At 41.8% G+C, this 20,546-nt stretch overlaps 1 protein-coding gene across 11 annotated transcripts in view; it reads right to left on the bottom strand.

Annotated features, from left to right (window-relative positions):
- The window catches only part of DAB1 (DAB adaptor protein 1), a 409,901-nt gene that overhangs the window by 14,716 nt on the left and 374,639 nt on the right, over positions 1 to 20,546 (bottom strand). For 6 of the 11 annotated variants that reach the window (XM_030953038.1, XM_030953040.1, XM_030953037.1 and 3 more), the window contains 7 exons: positions 19,954 to 20,073; positions 19,260 to 19,298; positions 17,919 to 17,984; positions 13,457 to 13,516; positions 4,682 to 4,738; positions 1,846 to 1,908; positions 604 to 712 (listed from right to left, as the gene is read on the bottom strand). In XM_030953038.1, the coding sequence (XP_030808898.1) occupies positions 604 to 712; positions 1,846 to 1,908; positions 4,682 to 4,738; positions 13,457 to 13,516; positions 17,919 to 17,984; positions 19,260 to 19,298; positions 19,954 to 20,073 (514 nt within the window). The remainder of the gene's footprint in view (positions 1 to 603; positions 713 to 1,845; positions 1,909 to 4,681; positions 4,739 to 13,456; positions 13,517 to 17,918; positions 17,985 to 19,259; positions 19,299 to 19,953; positions 20,074 to 20,546) is intronic. The other 5 variants (XM_030953041.1, XM_030953044.1, XM_030953043.1 and 2 more) reach the window with 5 other exon arrangements.

The raw sequence follows: 20,546 nt of genomic DNA, 5'->3' as shown, positions 1-20,546 counted from the left end.
GTTTCCTCAGTCCTCCTGTACTTTTCCTCTTTGCTTTATTTCTAGGCTGTTTTGTAATCACAAACATAAGGGTGGCTGCTATATTGTATAGGGAAAAGCCCAAAACTCAATAAAATGCAAAAATAAGGAATTGAATTTTGAGAGACCTAGCTCCTGAGTGATGGAAGGAGAAGTAGCTCAGATACATTTCTGTTCCAACAGATGTCTAGAGGACATTCCAGGATTTGACAAAGTGGAATACCTTGAAGTGCAATCAAATTCTCAGCCCCTGTTTACTGGAGAGATATTCACTTCTACCACAGAACCCCCAAAATTTAAACTAAATGCTGTTTCCTCTCTTTCTCCTGTACCTAGAAGTTCTGTTAGCCAGATGGGTGAACTATGCTTGAATTCCCAGTGACTTTTTTGGCTTCTGCTTTAAAAAATGCAGGCAAATTCAAACTAATGTACTCCCTGCTTTGCCTTGCCCTGAAGCACCGACCTCAAAAGCCTTCCCCACTTCCACCCTGCTAAAATCAATGCCCCAAGTACTGAAATGCAAACCAGAGCTGGGCACTGACCCCCAAATCTGATTCCAGACTTTAATTCCAGTGCATTCCTTACCTGAGGGTACGGCAGCAGTGCTGAAAGGTACAGAACCAAACATGTCTGTACTAGCAGGGAGTGACTGGGATGAAGATGGGATAAAGGCATCACCTGGAGTAGCAGGAGTCTGCAGGGAGACAGGCAGAAAACACAAGGGTGAGGTATCAGCTGCAGCTTCTGCTGCATACTGCTGCCACATCACCTGGAGCTCTAAAAAATCCAGGTTTGGAGTGAAGAATGAGAAAGAAGAAAGAATGGGAAGATGTAGAAGGAAAGAAGCAATAGAAATAAAAGTAGTGGAATTTGCTGGGGATAGGAGAAAAAGAAAGAAGTGAAGAAACTTCCTATCAGAGGAAAAAAAAATCAAGGTGAAATTTGCCTGGAATGCACCACAACCAAAATATTGACATAATTTCTTTCTCCAGAACATACAGACTTGTGATTCGAGATGTTAGGTGACAAAGGGGAAAGTGACCAAGGCATTAGTTTTTAAGTTACTATTAACAGTTAAGGTAAATGAAATATCTACAGGATTTATGGAAAACTGAATAAATATTGCTGCTAATTAACCACCAGGACCAGAATCATAGGTCTGCATTAGAGGAGAAGTCAAATCCAATTGAGTAAGCTGAGGATGAGCAGCAAGGGCTTTGAACATCTAGTCCCAGACATGATCCAGAACATACTGGAGATCTGAGGCTCCTGACCTCACAGCACCTGAATTTTCTCAGTATATTCATACTTCCCTACAGCTTAATGCAAGGCTCTAAAGCTTTATATGAAAATTTTTTGTTATAATGCTGAAAAACATGCTGAGACATTATTTTTTGCCCTTAAAAGACATCCAGCCCTTTCTCTCTGTCTTTACTTCCCTCCTTTAACAGCAGTTCTGGGATCTGTGCTTGGTGGATCCAGAGACATGAAACGTGAGGCTGTAACTGGATTTTCTGCAGAGCAGTGAGAGTGCAGTGCAGCATTTCCCTCTGACAAACACAGGGAAGCAGATCTGCAGCTCAGGTTGCACCCTGTGTGACACTTAACACCAGAGCAGAAAAATAAAAATCAAAGGTATTTTTGCACATCGTCATGAAGCAGGGACTGCACGTTCAATTAACTTCACTTTTATTTTCCTGCAACCTAAAAACTACTTTGAAATCCTGCCCACTGGAATGGCTGAGGACACAAATTGTAAATGTGCTCAATAAATGTGCTGAAAATGGCATGCAGGAAAAACACAGTGCAGTTTCCCTGGGTACTCACTGGGGGAGAGGTTACATCAGGAGGAGTGGACATGTCCCCAAAAAGCTCTAGTTGGGTAACAGCCTGTAAAGAGAAAAAAAAATTTCCATTTATCTTTTGAGGAGAAGAAACTATGAGTTAAGTAGTTACAACTTGTAAAGTTCTCTGGTAACAGCAAACAAGATAAACCTCCTCAAAGTCCTTCAGGCTTCAACTGTGAAGTCCCACATGGAAGAAGCACACAGGCTCAAGCTGTGGGATCTTAATATTGCTAATGGACCCAAATAGCCAACAACCCACTGTAAAACAACTCTGTAGGGAATTCTCCAAAGTGAAAAAAAATGAATAAAACATGAAATAGCTATCCAGAACGGGACTGGATGCATTACTGCTGTGCCTTTAACATCAGTGAGCTCCAAGCATGACTTATGGCCAGTCCTTTCCCTGGCTCTTCTTCTAAACCCTCATTTCAAGGTCTTGCAGCATGGCAGCAGCACGTGGAGTGCCAGCAGGATACAGAAGGGAAGGGCTTTTAAAGTGCTGCCTGATTTCCCCTTGCCCATGGGACAGGTGTGACCTGGATAAGTGGACTTGAAGGAGGATGCACAACTGGGTTATTGCAAGTTTGTGGCTGTACATTTAATTCTTGCTAGAAATATTTCCTTGGGATGCCCTTCACTTGGAGCTCAAAAGAGGTCACCCATGCAGGCCTGGCTAACTGGACCAGAAGAGAAAACACACTTTATTATAAGAAGCAACTTGAGTGGCTGCATAATCAAAGCTCCTTCACGTGTTCTAGAGCAACTTTACTGCCTCCCACCCACCTGCAACTGAGTTCAGCTCGAGTTCAGGGATGTTAAAGCACAGATCCCTCAGAGCTCTGCAGGAAATCTAAACCCCATCCACCCCATCCACAATCAGGGTGGTTGTACTGGAAAGCTTTGGTGAGAACCTAGAACTTGTTCTTCTCACTACCTTTCTCACTGGTTTTCCCAGTATCACACCCACAAGATGCGGGAAGGCACAATTTTCATGATGAACAAGATTTAATGCAAATCTTAGTTTTGCTCGTTGAATCTCCTCCCCATTTTAGACACATAAACCTTGGATCCTCCTGTCACACAGACAGGTTTGACAGTCAGTTGAGTCTTGTCCTATAAAAGCAGTCCCTAAATGCTTTGGACAGTAACCAGACTGGCAGTCAGGCTTTACAGCCTTCCAAGAGACCAAAATCACCCCAAGAATTTTTCCTGCCTTTAACTTTTTATTCCATTAAAAATTATCCCTTAAGGAGTAAGACTACACATATCAATAGTTTATACTTTTTTTTTTCAATCCACTCTCTATTCCCACACATAAAAGCAACACCACAATCAGTTAGAACTGGAATTTGTTAAGCAGCTCTGATGATTCTCAGATTCATGTCATGATGTACCCAGGGATGAATTATCTCACATTTTCTCACATCATGTTTTATACTAAAAAGATCACATTGCTTTAGTGCTATGACAAAGCATTTTCTTCTTATGGGCTTAGATATCCCTTTAATTATCTGCATGGAAATGCAGAAGGGAAAAAGAGGGAAAGGCACCTTTTCTTCAGTGTGCACCAATTCCCCACTCTGTAGGAAAATACTGCCAGGAGTAGCTTTTGAAAAAAAACCCTAAACAGCAACAAACCCAGCCTAAGTCCCTTCTGCAGTGTGCAGACACATCAGGCAAGGGTTGTTAAAATGCCAGGAAAAGTGGGAATAATGACAGCAGCACTCATTTGGAAATCACTTCAAGGCTCCTGTAGGCACTCCTGACTCAAGAGGCGTCAGGTGACACTGAAATACTCCAAGAGCCACTTTCCTCCTCACTTCTCCAAACTGCTCGTTTAGCAGCACCCCAAACCTGCCCTTCTCCTGCCCCCGCTTGGGAACTACTCACTGTTTGCTCCTAAGGAACATTTGTGTCCTTTCCATGAGCAAAAGGGAGCAGATGAGCAAGCCAAGGAGGATGGGGAAGGGCAGGGTACACAGAGCTGTGTGCAAAGCTATACATTTACTTTTTTTTGGTGGAAAAAATAGTATAGGTTTCACAGGAATACTGGAAATTGATAGTCAGTATACTTCTGAACTCTGGATTGTATGACATGCATCTGAAAGGTGGTAACTCAGATCTCAGTGCCTCCATACTCCTGGATAATGGGAATAGTAATACTTTTCAGAGTGCTTCAAGGTGATGGATCTTTGGATATTCTTCACAGATATAATTCTGTTAAAGCTCTGCAGACACATTTCTAAACAGGCAGCTGGAGAGAGTGATAGGAAAGTCAACAGCACTTTGTTACAATAAACCCTCACTCACACTATTCCCCAGGAAAAAGAAATACATTTACAGGGGAATTATTTTTTTACAGAATATCAACCTCATATACAACAGGAGCTACAGAACCACACCAGAGAATGTAAACACAAATTCAGTGGGAACACAACACCTTCATTTACTGACTGGAGCTTTGAACAGCAACCCTTGGAGGTGCATTTTTAAGCCCCAAATGGTTCAGGAGTCTTTTTTCTACTTCTTCAGTTCTCAGCCTGAATAAATGAATGCATCTTCCCTGACACAGAGCTGCCTTTATCTACTTGCAGCACACGAGATCGTGGACACCAAGCACTTATCTTTTATTTCTGTGATTTCACTGTCACTACAGAACTGATTTCACCCCTTATGCTTCATTAAGATTATTCACATCTGATATTAGCTACGTTCCAGTGAAGTTAATCCCAAGCTGAACATTTTCCAATTGCATTACTCCTATAGATGATTTCAGCTATATTTCCTTAAAATATTTTTGAGTGTCACAACCTTACCTGAGTGACTGAAACAAGATTTTCATCAATGTCCAGCAATAAGTTTCCATTCTCCAGCTGTAAAGCATGATTTATGAAATGAGATGAATGATTTATGAAAATGACATGAATTTCTGAGCATGAAAATGATAACCTCCATAATTATTGACTTCACCATTGAAATGAAAACCCTTTCCATCTTGCTGTGAGCACAGATCTGAAATCAGGCAGTCAAAACAGTGAGTCTGAATGCTGCTGGGATGTGGGGCAAACATACACTTCATTTCTGCTAAATCTCATCTTCTGGTGTATAAAGCAATTTTACCACTTGTGACACACCCATTTATTTTCCTAAACATTTATTAATCCAGCAGTAAGCATACCCAGTGAGCTCTGATCCTGCTTACATTATTGGAGCTTTTCCCTGGCTTGGTGAAAGAAGGGATTTAACATCCTCGGGGGAAAAAAGAATGATTGAGTTTTGGATTACAAAAGCTCTACAATCAAGTATCTTCACAAAAAACCCACACATTTCTCTAACTAGGGAAACTATAACACCAATGTAAACATAATCAGGATAATTATTTTCTCTTTGTAGCAATTTTGAAATTTACCTGAGTCAATTCACGTTACATTTAAATCTATAGTTTGTATGTAAATATATGTGGGAATATACTGCCCTCACATCTGTACATATCTGTATCCATCCACACACTTAGCACCTATTATCAGTTTGGAAGGCTAAATTTCAGGTAACATTTATTGTAGTGTTGGAGACTTCATTTCTGCAGACACAAACAACAGCAGGCTGTGAAAATCAAGTCTAAGGTGACTAGAGAAGCTCCATACAAGCCAGTAATTCCATGTCACTTAAAAATCTCACAAACAGCCTAGAATGCTTCTTCCCCCCCTCATGTCATCACAGAGCTGAAGAAAAGAGAAAATAAAAGAGTGGAAAAGGCAAAGCCAAGGTACCATAATGTCACAGTGCACAATCAGGAACAGATACAGTCCTGCACCTTCCTGGAGCTGACCCTGTGTTCCCCCAGCTCCAGGTAAGGAAAGTGTGAGAAAAGCTGTGTCCATTTACTCAAAAACCTCCAGAGACTTTGAGAACACTCTTTAAATGACAGCAGAATGTTTTTTCAGGTTTTTGGCCAGCAGTTCATCACTTTGTGCTCTGACTGCTGCCTTGTTTGCCTCCCACCCTCCAGCACCAGAAGCCTGGAGAGATGCTCCAGCTCCTGGTCTTTCTCCAGGTGAGGATTCCTGCACAGAGTGATGCAAAAGCTTGGTTTAATTCTCCCAAAGTGCTGGATGTGAAACCCCCTCCAGCTCAGCCAGCAGGAGCTTGCCAGCCCCCTCAGAGCAGGCTGGGGCGGAGGAGGGACAATTAATCCTTGCAGCCCAGTGACATTAATCCTGTCATGAAAGCTCCATCTTCCTAGACAGGCAGGTGAGATATCCTGTAAATCTTTCAAGCACAAAATATGTAAATCTGGTCCTTAAAGCAGCAGCACCACTGCAAGCCAGGAGCAGTTTGAAACCACTCCAAGCCTACAGCAGAATTCCTCATGACAATTTTTACAATTCACTAAAAAATAACTTATTATCCAGGAGCTGGAGAAAACTCCAGAGTGCACAAGCAATGGTAATCACAGAATATTCCGAGCTGGAAGGCACCCATAAGGATAAGAGACAAGTGAGCTGCAGCTTTCATAAACCACATAAAACTGATCCACTCCAGTACTCCCTCTGATCACCAAGTCCTCTGAAAAACATCTTTTCTAAGCAATGCAGAAGCTCAGAATTTAAAAGGGAAATCTAAAACAGGGCTCTTGCGCTCCCATGAGTGTGAAGCACCTTCTTCTTTCAGTCCCATACACATATCAAGACAGAATACCCAACTTCTGCTACTCAGTCTGTTTTTCACCAGCAGCAAGGGATCCACACTGACATATGGCACGAGAAAACCTGCTTAATACTGCTGTACTTTTGCAAACAAGATGATAAAAGTAGCATCTCACAAAACGCGGCTTTGTAATCTCAGAGAATGGAGCAAAGATGGTGCTTAAAAGCATGAAAAAACCCCATGGTAATTAACTTGTACTCTGCTACACAGCTCAACAAGAAAAAAAGAGTATGAAGGATCCTAAATATAGCAAATAAGCAGCAATTAGTAATTAACCTTTGAGCTGGGTATTAGCTATTCAACTCCTCTAAGGCAGCAGAGGGGTTTGCATTTGGTTTCTTGCACTCAGGGTGAGTGCTACACCACACAGCCCAACAGACCAAAAAGGAGTCACCCAACCACAGCCTCTCTGCATCTCCAATTCCCTGTTTCTGGCATGGATTTTACATGGAAGTCTAATGACAAGTCAAATGGTTGGTCAAACTAAAGATTTTCTATCTTATTTCAGTTGAACATGTAAAGATTTGCTAGCCAAAAGTTATTTGGCTAACAAAGAACTTTTCTGATGGTTCAAATGGTTACTGCAGCTGAGCAAAGCCCCAGTTGTTTTGTACCTTACACCACAACTGTTGATATTGCTACAAGCTCCACGAGCTGCAAGCAGCTTGCTAATTAACCACAATTCATTCTAAAAAAAACCAATTAGAACCACAGTGAAGGAGCATGTCAGCATCGTGACTAAACCCATCATCAGTCAAACCACATCTGGTAGGTTGAGACATCCCGAAAACATCCCACAGACATTGTTTTCCTGCAAAACTACTGCTGAATTAATGAAGTGGCATGGGAACTCAACAAAGAATTGCTCAATTACTTTCCAATTAAAAAGAATACACAGAAGAATGTGTGTCAAGAAAAAATTGTCAATGTTTTTGCAATCTCCAGCTTCTTGCAGACCCTCAAATGCCATGAACTTTCCCAGTTACAGACTGCTGTCACCATCCCAGATTTACAGAGGTACAGCTGAGCACAACCCTTTCATTTTAAGGCTGCTGTGAACATTTCATTGTGGAATCAAGAATGGTTGGGGATGGAAGGGACGTTAAAGCTCATCCAGTTCCAACCCCCTGCCATGAGCAGGGACACCTCCCACCAGACCAGGCTGCTCAGAGCCCCATCCAGGCTGGTCTTGAACACTTCCAGTGAGGGAAGCAATTCCCAACCAGTGGAGGTTATGTCAACAACATGAGCTGCCAAAAACCACTGATGGATTTTTACCCAAAATCCAGACATTTTGGGCATCTGACACTGCACAGGGTAAAAACCCAGTGCTCAGAATCCCATGGGATGTGGGAATTCTCCTGTTTAAAGTTCCTCTTTTCAGTTTGACAGGGTAACTCTGAGTTAGTGATCACAACCATTCTCCTTCAGGGAATTCTCCTGAAGCCACAAACCCAAGTCCTGGGTGTGATGAACCCAATTATAGGGCAGCCTTGAGCTTCACTGCATTCCCAACTGTCCAGTTGCCTTTGTTTGGTTACTGGGAAGGCCTGGATGTGCTGGTTAAACATCCTGTTAGTCAATCCTGCACAGCTGAAGAATTGGGACTGTGGGATATAATTGACATCCCAGATTACTGAGGCATGTTGAGGGAATTGAATTGCTCCACTGTTGCTCGATAGCTTCCCTTAAATTAAGGAACTCTTCATATGATCAAAACAGACGCTTACTCATCTGTTTATTTTCTCTTCATTTGCAGGGAACTTAATTCTGAATTCCCTGTATACTTGGGGTATTTACTCTTATAGGAAATGGTATTTAAAATGCTTCAATTACCACTTTTCTCTGACAGACTCTAATAAATCAAGAGACCACCAGCTTGGAGCCAGGCCCACACTGCTCCCAGGCTACACATTCCCAAGATATTGAAATTCCCAGGCACAGAGGGTGCTGGTGAACACATGAAAGAACTTCATCACTTTAGGTTGACGATGCTACAAACTGGGAAGATTAGGGAGGAGGTCCTGGCTTCTGATTCCTCTGCCATTGAAGTTTTTATTAAGGAATTAACCAGAAAATATCCCAGAAAAGATAACTCAAGAAAAAAAACCCAAAACCAAAAACGGGTTGGATGGGGCTTGGAGCAACCTGGTCTACTGGAAGGTGTTCCTGCTGAAACAGATCTTTAAGGTCACTTCCAATTTAAATCCTTTTATGATTTTCATTCTATGATTCTGCCTAAAAAAACAAAGGCCCACCAAATCATCAATCCAGGCCACAAGACATTGTCACAACAAACTAATTTATTTTCCAGTTTTGCAACAAGTGGCTGTACCTGTTAAAAATGCACGTCCCACACTGCACTATTAAACCTCATACATGGGGTTTAATTGGGTGTGACTAAGGCAGGACATTTGAACACAGGTGTCTCTTTCAGCAAATGTAAATAAAACTGGACAGTTTTCCCAGCACAGATGGCCAGAGACCAGGACTGTGCACTCCCTCTCTCCTCATCTCTGAGAATTTGATCCTGGAAGCCTGACTGTGGAGGCTGAAGTCAACATCAGCAGCCTGCAAGCTGTTTCTGCAAAGCCACTGTTGGACGGTCGGGACGGATGGAGATGAGAGATCTCTGAGCCAGGTCCTGGAACCTGGGGTTTATTGCAAAGGGCCTGGGTGCAGGGCCCTGCTGGGAGCTGCCAGCCACAGCTCAGAGCAGGCCTGAGAGAAGAGAGGGGGAGAGAGGATGAGAGGGTAAGAGAGTAAGGGAGTAAAAAAGGTAAGAGTAAAAAGGGTAAGAGCATAAAAGGGTAAGAGCGTAAAAGGGTAAGAGCGTAAAAGCATAAGAGAGCAAAAGCGTAAGAGAGTGAGGTTCCCGTTACAATACAATAAATCTTCTGTGTTGAATATTCTAATTCTCACTAACCAATCCAGTACAAGATACAAATCCTATAGCACTTACATACAGCCTATAAGAATCATTACATTACCATCCTGTGTTACATTTTAAACCCTAAAAACTCCTCTTTGGGCCCCTTCTGCCAAGCTGTAGGGTCTGCTCTGACCCTTGGAGCTGTCTGCAAGCAGAGGGAATTGTTTCATCAAAAGGGGATTACCTTCAGCCGGCCACAGCATTGTTTTCCAGTTGTTCAGTAACTGAGGTATCTCAAAGCTTGCTTTCATCTCAATCTCGCTTATAGTTTCTATATTCTCAAAATCTTTTGCCAGGCAATCATATTTATAAGGCTTTCCCGTTTCATCTTCCCCAACAAGCCACATCTGGGAGAAGCCAGATGTGGGAATGGCACTGCAATCCCAGCTAGAATCAAAGCTGAGCTTTCCCAAACACATCAGAAAGGTTTGCGGATTCTAAACCTGAGCGTGCTCAGGTCCAGCTTCATCTGCTCCTCCCACACCATGTCCTAAGACAATGGAATTCCTCCCTTCTGTTCCAGCCTGGTTTGATATTCCCCACACAGCTGGCAGCAGCCCAATGCCTGCCTGCACTGAGAGGCAGCACCTTTGATGCCTTGGATCTTTACACAGCAGTGAGATGAGCTGTTTGAAAGCCTTCATGAAATTGTTAAGCAGATAGTTTAGACACTTTGATGAGGAGAGAAGGTTTTATTGTGATGTGACTGACAGTCTCTGTGAAGGGTATTTTACAGTCTGACTCTTATTACTAAAAACACCGTGACAGGTAGAACTTGATGTGGATGTTTAATGGGGAGACGAAGGGAAATTATGACAAAACGAGATCATTAAACATATTCCTTTTTTTAGAACAGTTAATTTCACACACAGAACTAGAATTTCTAAGTGGAGCATGCACCACTTAACTGAAGAATTTAGGGTAAGTCTGCTTTCTTTGTCCTGATGTCTACTCTCAGTGAATGGGGAATGGGAGAATTGGTCCAAGGACAGAGCAGAGAGAAAACAAGAATGAATTCAAGAAATGTGAGTTAATACAGAGGAAGGGAGAGGTACTGGGACGGAACTGAATTCCAGGGAAAGTGTGTGTCTGGAGCTCAGCTGCACACCCAGCAGAGGAAAACCATGGGAGAGCAGAATTTGCTGGGAAGGGATGCAGCAGAGAGGTGGGGAAACACCAGAATTACATTGAGTAAGCAAATCTTTCCATCCCAATGTCAGAGCAGTGGCTTGGCAAGCAGCCACTGCTGGTAATTGAGTTCAGTGGGTCCGTTCCAATCCCGGGATGAGGCTCATTCCTTTCTGCCTCATTTGCTCTGTATTTACATTATTTGATATCAGAGATCATGAGGAGCCAGGCCATAAAGCACTTTGACACCTGCTGACAAACGGCCTCACACAATGGCACAGCATTGTTAAGTACATGAATACATAATTTTGAACTCTCCTGCTCCTCCCTGGCACCACCAGGGAGATGCTTCACACCTTCTGCCTCAGTGGGATCCCCTGTCCATGGAGAAATATTTGCCCAAATGGTTCTGGTGCCTTTGGAAGCTGTATCTTGCTGAAAACCAGTGTGAATTACACTGCCCGGTTTCAAAGCATCCTCTGAAATGGGGATTCTGCCCTCAAGCCTCTACACTGTGGTGGATCTCACCCCAGCTAAGCCTAATGTTTAGAAGCCATCATAGCTGCAGGTAATTTAAAATTCATCTGCAGCCACAAAAGAACCACATGTGCAGTTGTACCTTTGTTTCCATCTGAGAGGGACACGTCCTGCAGATGGGAGGAATTTCACAGCATCAGACAATCACTGAATGGTTTGGGTTGGAAGGGGCCTTAAAGATCATTTCATTCCAACCCCCTGCCATAGGCAGGGAATTCTCCCACTGGAGCAAGGCTGTTCCAAGGCCAGTCCAACCTGAGGAATGGCCAATTCTCTCCACTGAGAGAGACAGGGCTGGAGGACACCTGGACGACCACCTCAATATCCCTCCCTTTTCTGTTCAGAGACTAAACCTGCCTGGGAACACACCAGAGGAAAACAATTCCAAGATGGAAACTCCATCTCTGTCCAGGGAATGTGGGCAATTCAGCCTGAATGCAACCAAAACTTGCTGCATTGTTATTAAGAACTGAATGTATCGTCAGCAGAGAGAGTTCATAGTGCCTGAAATCTACCAGGAGCCACAAAAAAGTTCCTCACTTCATTCATCCATTATGAAATTACTGAAAGCAAGACCTCCTAATAAAGGAAGTGTCCTTACATGTTTAAACCAGGTACATGAGCTTGATTATTTGCCCTCAGATTGAATTTTAGAGGTTTATATAATAATGACAGCTATAAATTGAAAACAAAATTATGGCAAGTGTCTCAATGACAGAGAGTCTCACGTGTGGAAGGGTGAGCAATAAATCAGATGGGCAGTGGAATATTAAATTGCTAATTTTGAGAGCTATTGCTTTTTTTTTTTCTCTTAATACATACTAATATAAAAAGGTGAAAAAGGATCTCAGCTACCTCTCTCTTCCTCTTCTCCTTTTCTTCATTAATTCATGTACAGAAGTTGATTAGAGAAAAAGCTTTAATCCCTTTAAATTTAACCATGAACTAGCAAAAAAAAAAAAGTGCAACTACCTTCATGGAGATGGCAGATTAAATGAATTTGATGATTACAGAGTAGGTTCCATGAGTCCTATGTCTCATATCTGCTATTTACAGGACAGAGTAGTACCAGAGTGTCTGCAGACATGATTGCAAGCACTGCACACCCAGCCACACTGCAACAACCTAAATTACACACTGCACCCTGAGTGAAATTGAAGCGTCACTGAAGGGATAATAAGAGAGTCACAGGAAAAGCAGAGCAGAAAAATTGTACCACTGAACTGTATGAAAAACTACACAAAAAGTAAGTGAAAAATCAACTGCTACTCCATGCCCACAAACACCTCAATCAGTGATGCAATGCGAGTTATTTCACCAAATTTCTGCAGGCAACAAGAAGATTCCTCCCTGCCCCTACTGGCTCATGGTGAAATATTTCTGGCAGGGTTGGTTTGTTTGGTTGTGCAAAGCCCAGAAGTCACAGTCCAGGTCCCCATTCAGCTCCTTCACAGCATGTTTCTTTTTTTATTCCACATCTCGGTCGCTGTGCAAGTCACCACATCCTGGTGCAAAAAAGTCTCCTTCTCATGAACACAGGCATCTTCCCCATGCTTCTCCCACTACAATTCTGAAATTCTTTTTCTTGGTTTTTCTCCACTCTCACACAGATCCTTAGAAATACTATTTTTTTGTGTAACCAAAGCAATCCAACAATTTCTTGGGCATTTATAGCACAACTTTATATAGAACAGCACAACCCAACCTTCAGCAAACACACACCTTGTTCTAAGGCATCTGTCACTTCTCTCAAACACTTGTTACCATTCTTTACATATTTTGGGAATAAATGCTTCACCATTTCAAAATGCCAATACACAGAATGGGAATGGTGTTTTTTGGCTACAACAGCATATTACCCCTAGTTTTTTAATATTTTCCTGCCCAAGCAAGGTACAGGACAGAAAAAACTGAGCCGAATTAAGCTTAGTTTCTTGTATACTTAGAGCACTACAGAAATAATACACATTTGGGTACCAGAGGAACCTCTCTAAACCAGGCAGCACCTCAGGCATTAACAGGCAGAAGGCTTGCTGTCAACTCCTAACCACAAATAACACACTTACAAATGGTGACTTGCCTAACAATGAGTTAGAAAAGACAGAAAGGAGATTCAAGCAATGAATGAGATGGATGTAAGTGACATCACAGTCCCCACCAACCCATAACGTATCACTGACAAAAGTCACATCAGGAGGAATGCATCAAATGTTACAGACAACAATAAAAGCCACAGAAGCTAAAAGCCACACTTCCTTTACTGTATATAAATAGGGGAGATACTTACACTTACAGGTTGACTTTTTGGCACATCATAAACACCTTCCTTCTTCTGGCTGGTAGGAACCTGCAACAGCAAAGGAAAACTGAGGTCAGCACAAAAGCAGCTTGGATGAAAAACTGCAAAGAGCAACTGCTATTTATGCACAGGGTGCACCTAAATGAGCAGTTTATTAAATAATAATTTTTAGGATTAATGAAATCGAGGATGGTTCCCTTCTTATCCAAGTAGGAGCATTAATGGAGAAAATACTGAAGAAATAAAACACCTATCTGAATTTTTTACAGCCCAGCAGTGTTCAGAAAGGAGATTTCCATGCTCAGATAATTTTGGTTGCATGCAGCCCAAGTGTACTTGGAGCTCCTTCCTACTTAAATGGTTGTTTCTTCTTTAACTTGGGGGTTAGAGATGGGCAATGGAAGTTATGGTCAGGTGAGTTCATCATCTCCCCAGAGACACAGAGCAGAGTTACCAAGGTGAGGGTAAGGGATCTTTTTACCTTGTGTCAGATTTCTTCCTCACAATTCATTTAATCTTTAAAAAGAGTCCTAATACTGCAGTGATGGGGCCTTGTGGCTGCTCTCTAAAATATTTGGTTACAATGCTGCAATTTTCCTAAGGAACTAAGGCCTCTTGAAGCCTGACACAGGAGAGGTGGGCAGGGGACAATGCACTTAAAACTTTGTGTGAGCCTCTATTGAGCCACCAGTCACGATTTATACCCAGGGGATTTATAACCTGCTCATGCAGACTCAGCTGCTCTGTAGCACTGGGCTGTGCTCACCCAAGGACCACTTGTTTGCATGTTTATAACTTGTGATTATATTTCCTTTCCTCCCTGGAAGCACTGAGTGTCCACTGAAAATGACAAAAGCAAAAACAACAGTAACCTGTTCTCATCAGTGCTGCTTTTCCACCAAACAAGGCACTCAGAGTACAGAAGTTACATTTCAGACAACAATGAAACCTCACAGGTCAATGAGATGATATTGCAAATATGATAAAATTATGACCTTTTTGTTTACTAAGACAGTAAGTATCTTAAGGTTCTGATATTAAACTCAGACTGGTGAAATGTTACTTATTCACTGAGATATGTTATCATTTATTATTCTGTATAAAACCATCTCTGTACTGTTGTACAGCCTTCACAAGAAACTCTGTGTTCTTAACTTGGTGCACATTGAAGAGTTTGTCAAGAACTCCCAAAGAAACTGAATGAACTTTGTGGAAGATCTCTTCTATTCCTATCCTTGGCTTTCTCTGGCCACTTCCACCAAAGCCAGTACCACATTAGATATGTGAAACTGGTAAAAATTCAGTGCCATGGCAGTAAGAGTCTGGAAAGAGAGAGCTGGAGGTGACAGTGTGAGAGCAGGCAGCAGGAATGGTTGATTTAGGAAGTCACTGGAAAGCTGGTCTTCACAAAAGGAGGAGAAATATGGAAAGATAAACTGTTTCTAAACTTTCATTAGTGTACATTTTTTTCTGTTTTCTCCAAAATCTTTCCCTCTCAGCCATTCTCCTCTTTCTCCTTCCAACCTTCCTCTGAAGTCATCCCAATCTGGACCTAATCCAGAGCTGACTGTGGACTGAGCATTTTCCTGCACTATCAACCCCCCTTTTTCTACTCCAATTTATACTCAGAGAAGAGCCCCTTGAGTCTCACATGAAGACAGAGGAACTTTCCTGAAAGCCATTTCTCCCTCCCAACTCAGTGCTGCCTGACCTGCTGTCTGTTCTTGCTGTGCACCACCACATTTGTTTCCATCTCTGCTTACTCTGGGGGCTGCAAGGAATTGCTGTTTTTCCTTTGATTAGCAGCACCAGTAAGAGGTACCAGCTCTATTTCTGCTGTCAGCTCTGTCTCTGTGACAGGCTGTGAACCATCTGGATGTCTTTGCATCTTGCAGCAATAAAAGCACCACAGTCCTAAACCCCCAATCTCGGATTGTCAACTCGTCATGGAGCAGGACTTGTCTCTCCACAGAGACCAGGGCTGCCACACAAACACCAAACCATCTCCCAAAATCCCATCTCCACCTCTCCAGAACACCAGGCAGCAGTGGAGCTGCTATTAAGCAATCTGAGGGTTGTTATGTGCTCAGTGATTGAGTCCTTGCCTAACAAATTATAGCAACTTACATAGATAACATTAGAAGAGCAGACACAGACACTCTTTGGGGTAATGTATCAAAGAAAGGTGACAGACAGAGAAAGAATGCTTAAAAAGAAAGTGGTGACCTCTATTATGCTAAAAAGAAATAGAAATTGTCACTTTCTGCACGTATCTTTCATCTGCAATTCCCCATGGTCTGGGAATCTCTTACACCAAGGGAGAAGTGAATTTGTTCCATGCCAGCAAATGAAAGGCCAGAGCAGCACCAGCAGAAAGGTTTGGTGAGGCTGAAGCAAGGCTGTGTGAAGTTATTGAGCAGATATATGATTAGCAATGTCTGCTATGGGGAAGGCCTCATAGTAAATAACAGAAGCTGCTACAAATATGCATCAAATTTAAAAGAAAAAAAACCCCAAACAACGAAAAGCCAACCAATCAACCAAAAGCACAAAAAAATATAAAAGAGGATCTTTCTCAATTTTGTTTTCAACAGTAGCCTGATGGTTCTGAGATTACCAAGATCTTGTAAGAGAAACAATTTTGTCAGGATCTGAATGTAAAATCTGAGGTGTGGAGACCCATATTTGTGGAAGCCAAGAACTCAGGCAGCCTGTGGGAGCTGGGAAGCCCTTGGCTATGGGCCAGTCTGCAGCTGGGACACATCAGCATCCATCAGTTACAGGGAGACCAAAACATGACTCCCAACTCCCCAGTTCAGCATTTGCTGTACTCAGTAGTAAACAGGAGGACAATGCTAGACTGTGAATTTCCAGAGTATGAGACATTAATCACAGGTGTTTTCTGTGACCACTGTGGGAGGAAACACTTCATCACATCCAGATGCTGTCAAATGAAGCCTTGAGCAATTCTCTGGTGACTCAAGAGGACAGTGACAGCAGTACCCTGAGATGAGACAAGGTCTCACTGCCAGCTTTTCACCTTCTATTTCCATTTGATGGAATAGAAACTGCCCAAGGAGTCCTGCAGTTCTTCAGGCTATTCCTCAGAACACAGTTCCAACTTCTTCCCTACCCACCAATGACTGCTGGAAGATCTACAAACACTGGGAGCAACAGCCCCATTTTGCCTCCTTCCACCTTCTAATTCTTTGAAGTGTCACTAAAAGCTCCACACTTTGATGAACAATAATCACCATTTTTTCCCCTCAATTCTAGTTCTCATGGGATTTTTGTTTCTAGCACAAACCTGACAACTAGACTAGCAATTTTTTAACATTTGCTGAGAATAGTCAAACTTTCAACACTGAAAATGTTCAGCCTTAGGCAGACTCTCACCTTGAGTGAGAGCTTTGCATGTCTTGGTGTGGAGACGCAAAAAGCTGCATTTTTGAGTGTGCATGGTGCCAGGGGAGCAGCAGGGAGAAATTAAATGAATCTCATATTAATAACCTTCTGATGGCATCTATAAGATGTCATTTTCCAACGTTTAACTTGCATTTCTCTTTCCCAATCAGCTTTTTATTTTAGCTTACAGCTACACTAGCATCTCATTTTTTCTATTCTCTTCCCACATTTTCTCATTACTTAATGCTTTTCCCTTTTTTTCCTTTTTGTTCTATCCTTGCTCCTGCCTACCTTACAATCTTTTCCTATAAACAGATCAACCTCTAGTCCAGCTGGATGCAATGCTTAATCACTGCTTGAAACTCCTTCCCCTGCACACTGAACAATTTCCTCGAACCCCAGTTTTCTCACAGCACACAAAGATCTCTGTCTATCCTCAGATTTGCCTCTAGTATGTGATACAAAATGAATTACATTATATTTTAATAAACCTTGTACCGATCCCTTGAGGATAAATTGAACGACAAAAGATTATTTTATATTGCTTTCAATGCAGCTTTTTGTCAGTGTGAAGAATGTGAGCTTGGGCTTTTAACATAACATATGCACTCTGAAAATAGTTTCCCTGGTCTGGGGGGGATATCCCTTGAGAGCTCTGAGGTTTTGCTCAGTTATTTCCTTGGTTAGACAAGAGAACCAAGAGCAGCACCACTGAAATTTCTAGGAATTGCTTGGATGGCCTGCCAACAAAACATCTTCAGCATGTTTCTCAGAATAGGTGTAAAAAATTTCAAAAAAATTAACAGGAAAAAAAAAGAGAGAATCTCCATTTATCACCTCATATGGTGTACTCAAAAGTTTGTGAGTTGACAAAGTTAGTAGCAATTCGCAGAAGCTGATATGACAAACAACAGAAAAATCACATTGTGACTGGGCAGATAATGTCACCAGAATGAAATGCCAAGACAGTGTTGGTGATGGATGAAAACTACGAGCTATGAGCTATGTATGAGATGCACTTTCAGCGAGGGGAGAGGTTTTATACCTGATAAATGTTTTCCTCCGTTTCAGGCTCACGGATGGGCTCGTGTCCAGCCTCAAACACAATGTACTATGGCAGCAGCGCCAGAGAGGGACAGTCAGAGATGAAACAGAAGGGAAAAAGGCCGTTTGGAATTCCACGTCAAAACAAAGGCACGCATTAAAGAAACAACTTCAAAGCACAGGCTGGCAGCAGGACAACTGGTTTGTTGGGAAGCACCAGGAAAGGTTGTTTCATATTTCATGAACAGGCCTAAATCTCCTCTTAATGATCATTAGAGCAACTCCCTAATTCTTCCTCGCCAGGGAGGCTGCCTGTGGCCCGGTATTAATTTTCTGAAGGCAACGTGAATTTTGCCTCTTTTACATAATGGCAATTATTTCCACATATATTTATTGTCTATGAATAAAAGTGCTAAATCCAAGCTGGGAGAACGGGCTGGTGTGTGTGGAACAGGCCACATGGCAAAAGGCTGGCACAACACTTTTTCATTTTCAGGTTCTTGCTTTATTGTGAACAGTACAGAACAGAACTCCTGACATTATAATAGCTGAACAGCAATTTAGGGCATCCTGACTCTTATCATCTTCCTTGCTGCACCTTAGGCACTGTTCAATATTCACTAATGGTTGAATTGGATCCTCTCAGTGTGACTCCCACTGATGTGCCTAAGTGGAAGAACACAGAATCCCCAGGAAAAAAAAAGTAAACTATCACATATTTTGTTTCAGCACAAAAACATGAGAATGAAATTACATCTTTTTCTTCTTCACACTCAGCAGGGTATTGGACATGAATATATTGACACATTTCTGATAATCATCTTTGCTCGACATTTTTCTTGGATGGAGCAAGACTTAAATTTCAGACCTATTATTAAATCATAGCTCAAACACCAACAAGGAGTGTGTTACAACATCAAGGCTACTGTAGGATTTTTTTTGCCCAAATATTCACACTCTATTATTAAATTGCTCCAAAAACAAAATCAAACACCAACAATGAGAACAGATGTTTTTTGTTAAAAATATTAAATGATGACAAATCTCATTTTGAAACTTAAAATCTGGATACACACACCGCATTTAAAGTAGCATTTATGACATATTTCATCTAATATTTCTATACTCCAACTGAAACATTCCATTCTATACAGACATATTGTGCTATTACTTACAGCTTCATCTCTAAATATGCTACTTTCTGTGGAGGTTTTAAAGGTTTCTCACAAGACCTCTCTCAGTAAATTTCAAAACATCTTGTTCAAGATTTTTGGCTGTGTTTGAAGATAACATGTATCTAGTCATTTCTGAAACTCCAAGGCCATACAGCTTCAGAAATTACCTGGTATACAGGATCTTCTACATCTTCTTCCAAAATTGTCTACAGCAAAGTAAGAGGACAGGCAGTAAAAGCAAAGAACACAAACAGCAGAGATAAAAGAACTGTATTCAGAAATTAAAGGACAGCAAAGGAGTAAGCAATATGGGCAGGTAAGTTCATAGTTTTCATTCTTTAGGATACAGATAAAGCCACATTATGGTACAAAGTAACTTTATTCAAGCTCCATCCGAGTTTAACAATCTGCACCTTGTTTGACTTGATTCAAACACACACATTCAGAAGTATATTGAATCTCCCCTAAAGTATGAGACACTTAAATCCTGGCTCACAACACTTAAAACCTGGCTTACAACACTTAAAGCCTGACTTGCAACACTTAAAGCCCGGCTTACAACACTGACCCTTCATTGAAGTTTTCCTTCTGAACGAGAAGAAACACTAAGCAGGAAATGAGGGGATCATTTCCAGCTGCTAACCAGGTTCAGCACACCCCAGGGACAGCTTTCAGCTCAGTTTAATCCTAGGCTGGGCTCAGGATGGCTGCTGGGCTCACGCTGCTCCTTGGGAAGCCAGCACTGCTCAAACCCACTGCTGTCAGAAGTGCTGAGGATGCTCAGAGCCTCTCTGGAGCAACTTGGGGGGGGAAACTCCAAACCCAAATTTTGGTGGCAGTAGTCTAAGCTTATTGGTGTACCTGGTATACCGCCTGCTCACACTGTTTGTCCTTTTGTGCCTTTTTTTCCATTTCTTCCCTTTGTTTCAGTTCGTAGATGAGCTGAAATAGGTCCCGCAAGTCCAGGATTACAGGTTCAGCCTAAGGAAGCAAAAACAGGGTGGAGAATTTCTCTAGGGGAAAATAAACACCTCTTATCCCATCCTGTTGATAGAGCACCTCCACAATGGAACTTAACATAGAATTAATTTCTATCTCAGCACCCAGGCCTGGGTTAATTCCTGCTGAACTAACTATGCTTGAAAATTAATGATAATTATAGTTATGAATATAAAAAGCATTATGAATATAAAAGGCACATGGATGAATGTAAAGGCATATTTATTAGTGGTTTCTCACCCACTGAAATTACAGTAGAGTACACACAATGTGGGTTTCCATGAGTATAGGAACATAAGCAAATTTATCTTCATCCAGTCTAGCTTAGCAAGAAAGGTAAACAATAATTAATTACAACAAAACACATAATAAAAAATTGGGAACAATGAAACACATTCCCTTTTGCCCAAGCTGGTTCCATTAATTTGCTATTTAAGATCCACACAGACACTTGT

This window comes from Camarhynchus parvulus, chromosome 8 (assembly GCF_901933205.1).
Source record: "Camarhynchus parvulus chromosome 8, STF_HiC, whole genome shotgun sequence".
Taxonomy (NCBI): Eukaryota; Metazoa; Chordata; class Aves; order Passeriformes; family Thraupidae; genus Camarhynchus; species Camarhynchus parvulus.
The sequence above is the reverse complement of the archived record's forward strand: the minus strand, read 5'-3'. Positions and strand labels throughout refer to the sequence as shown.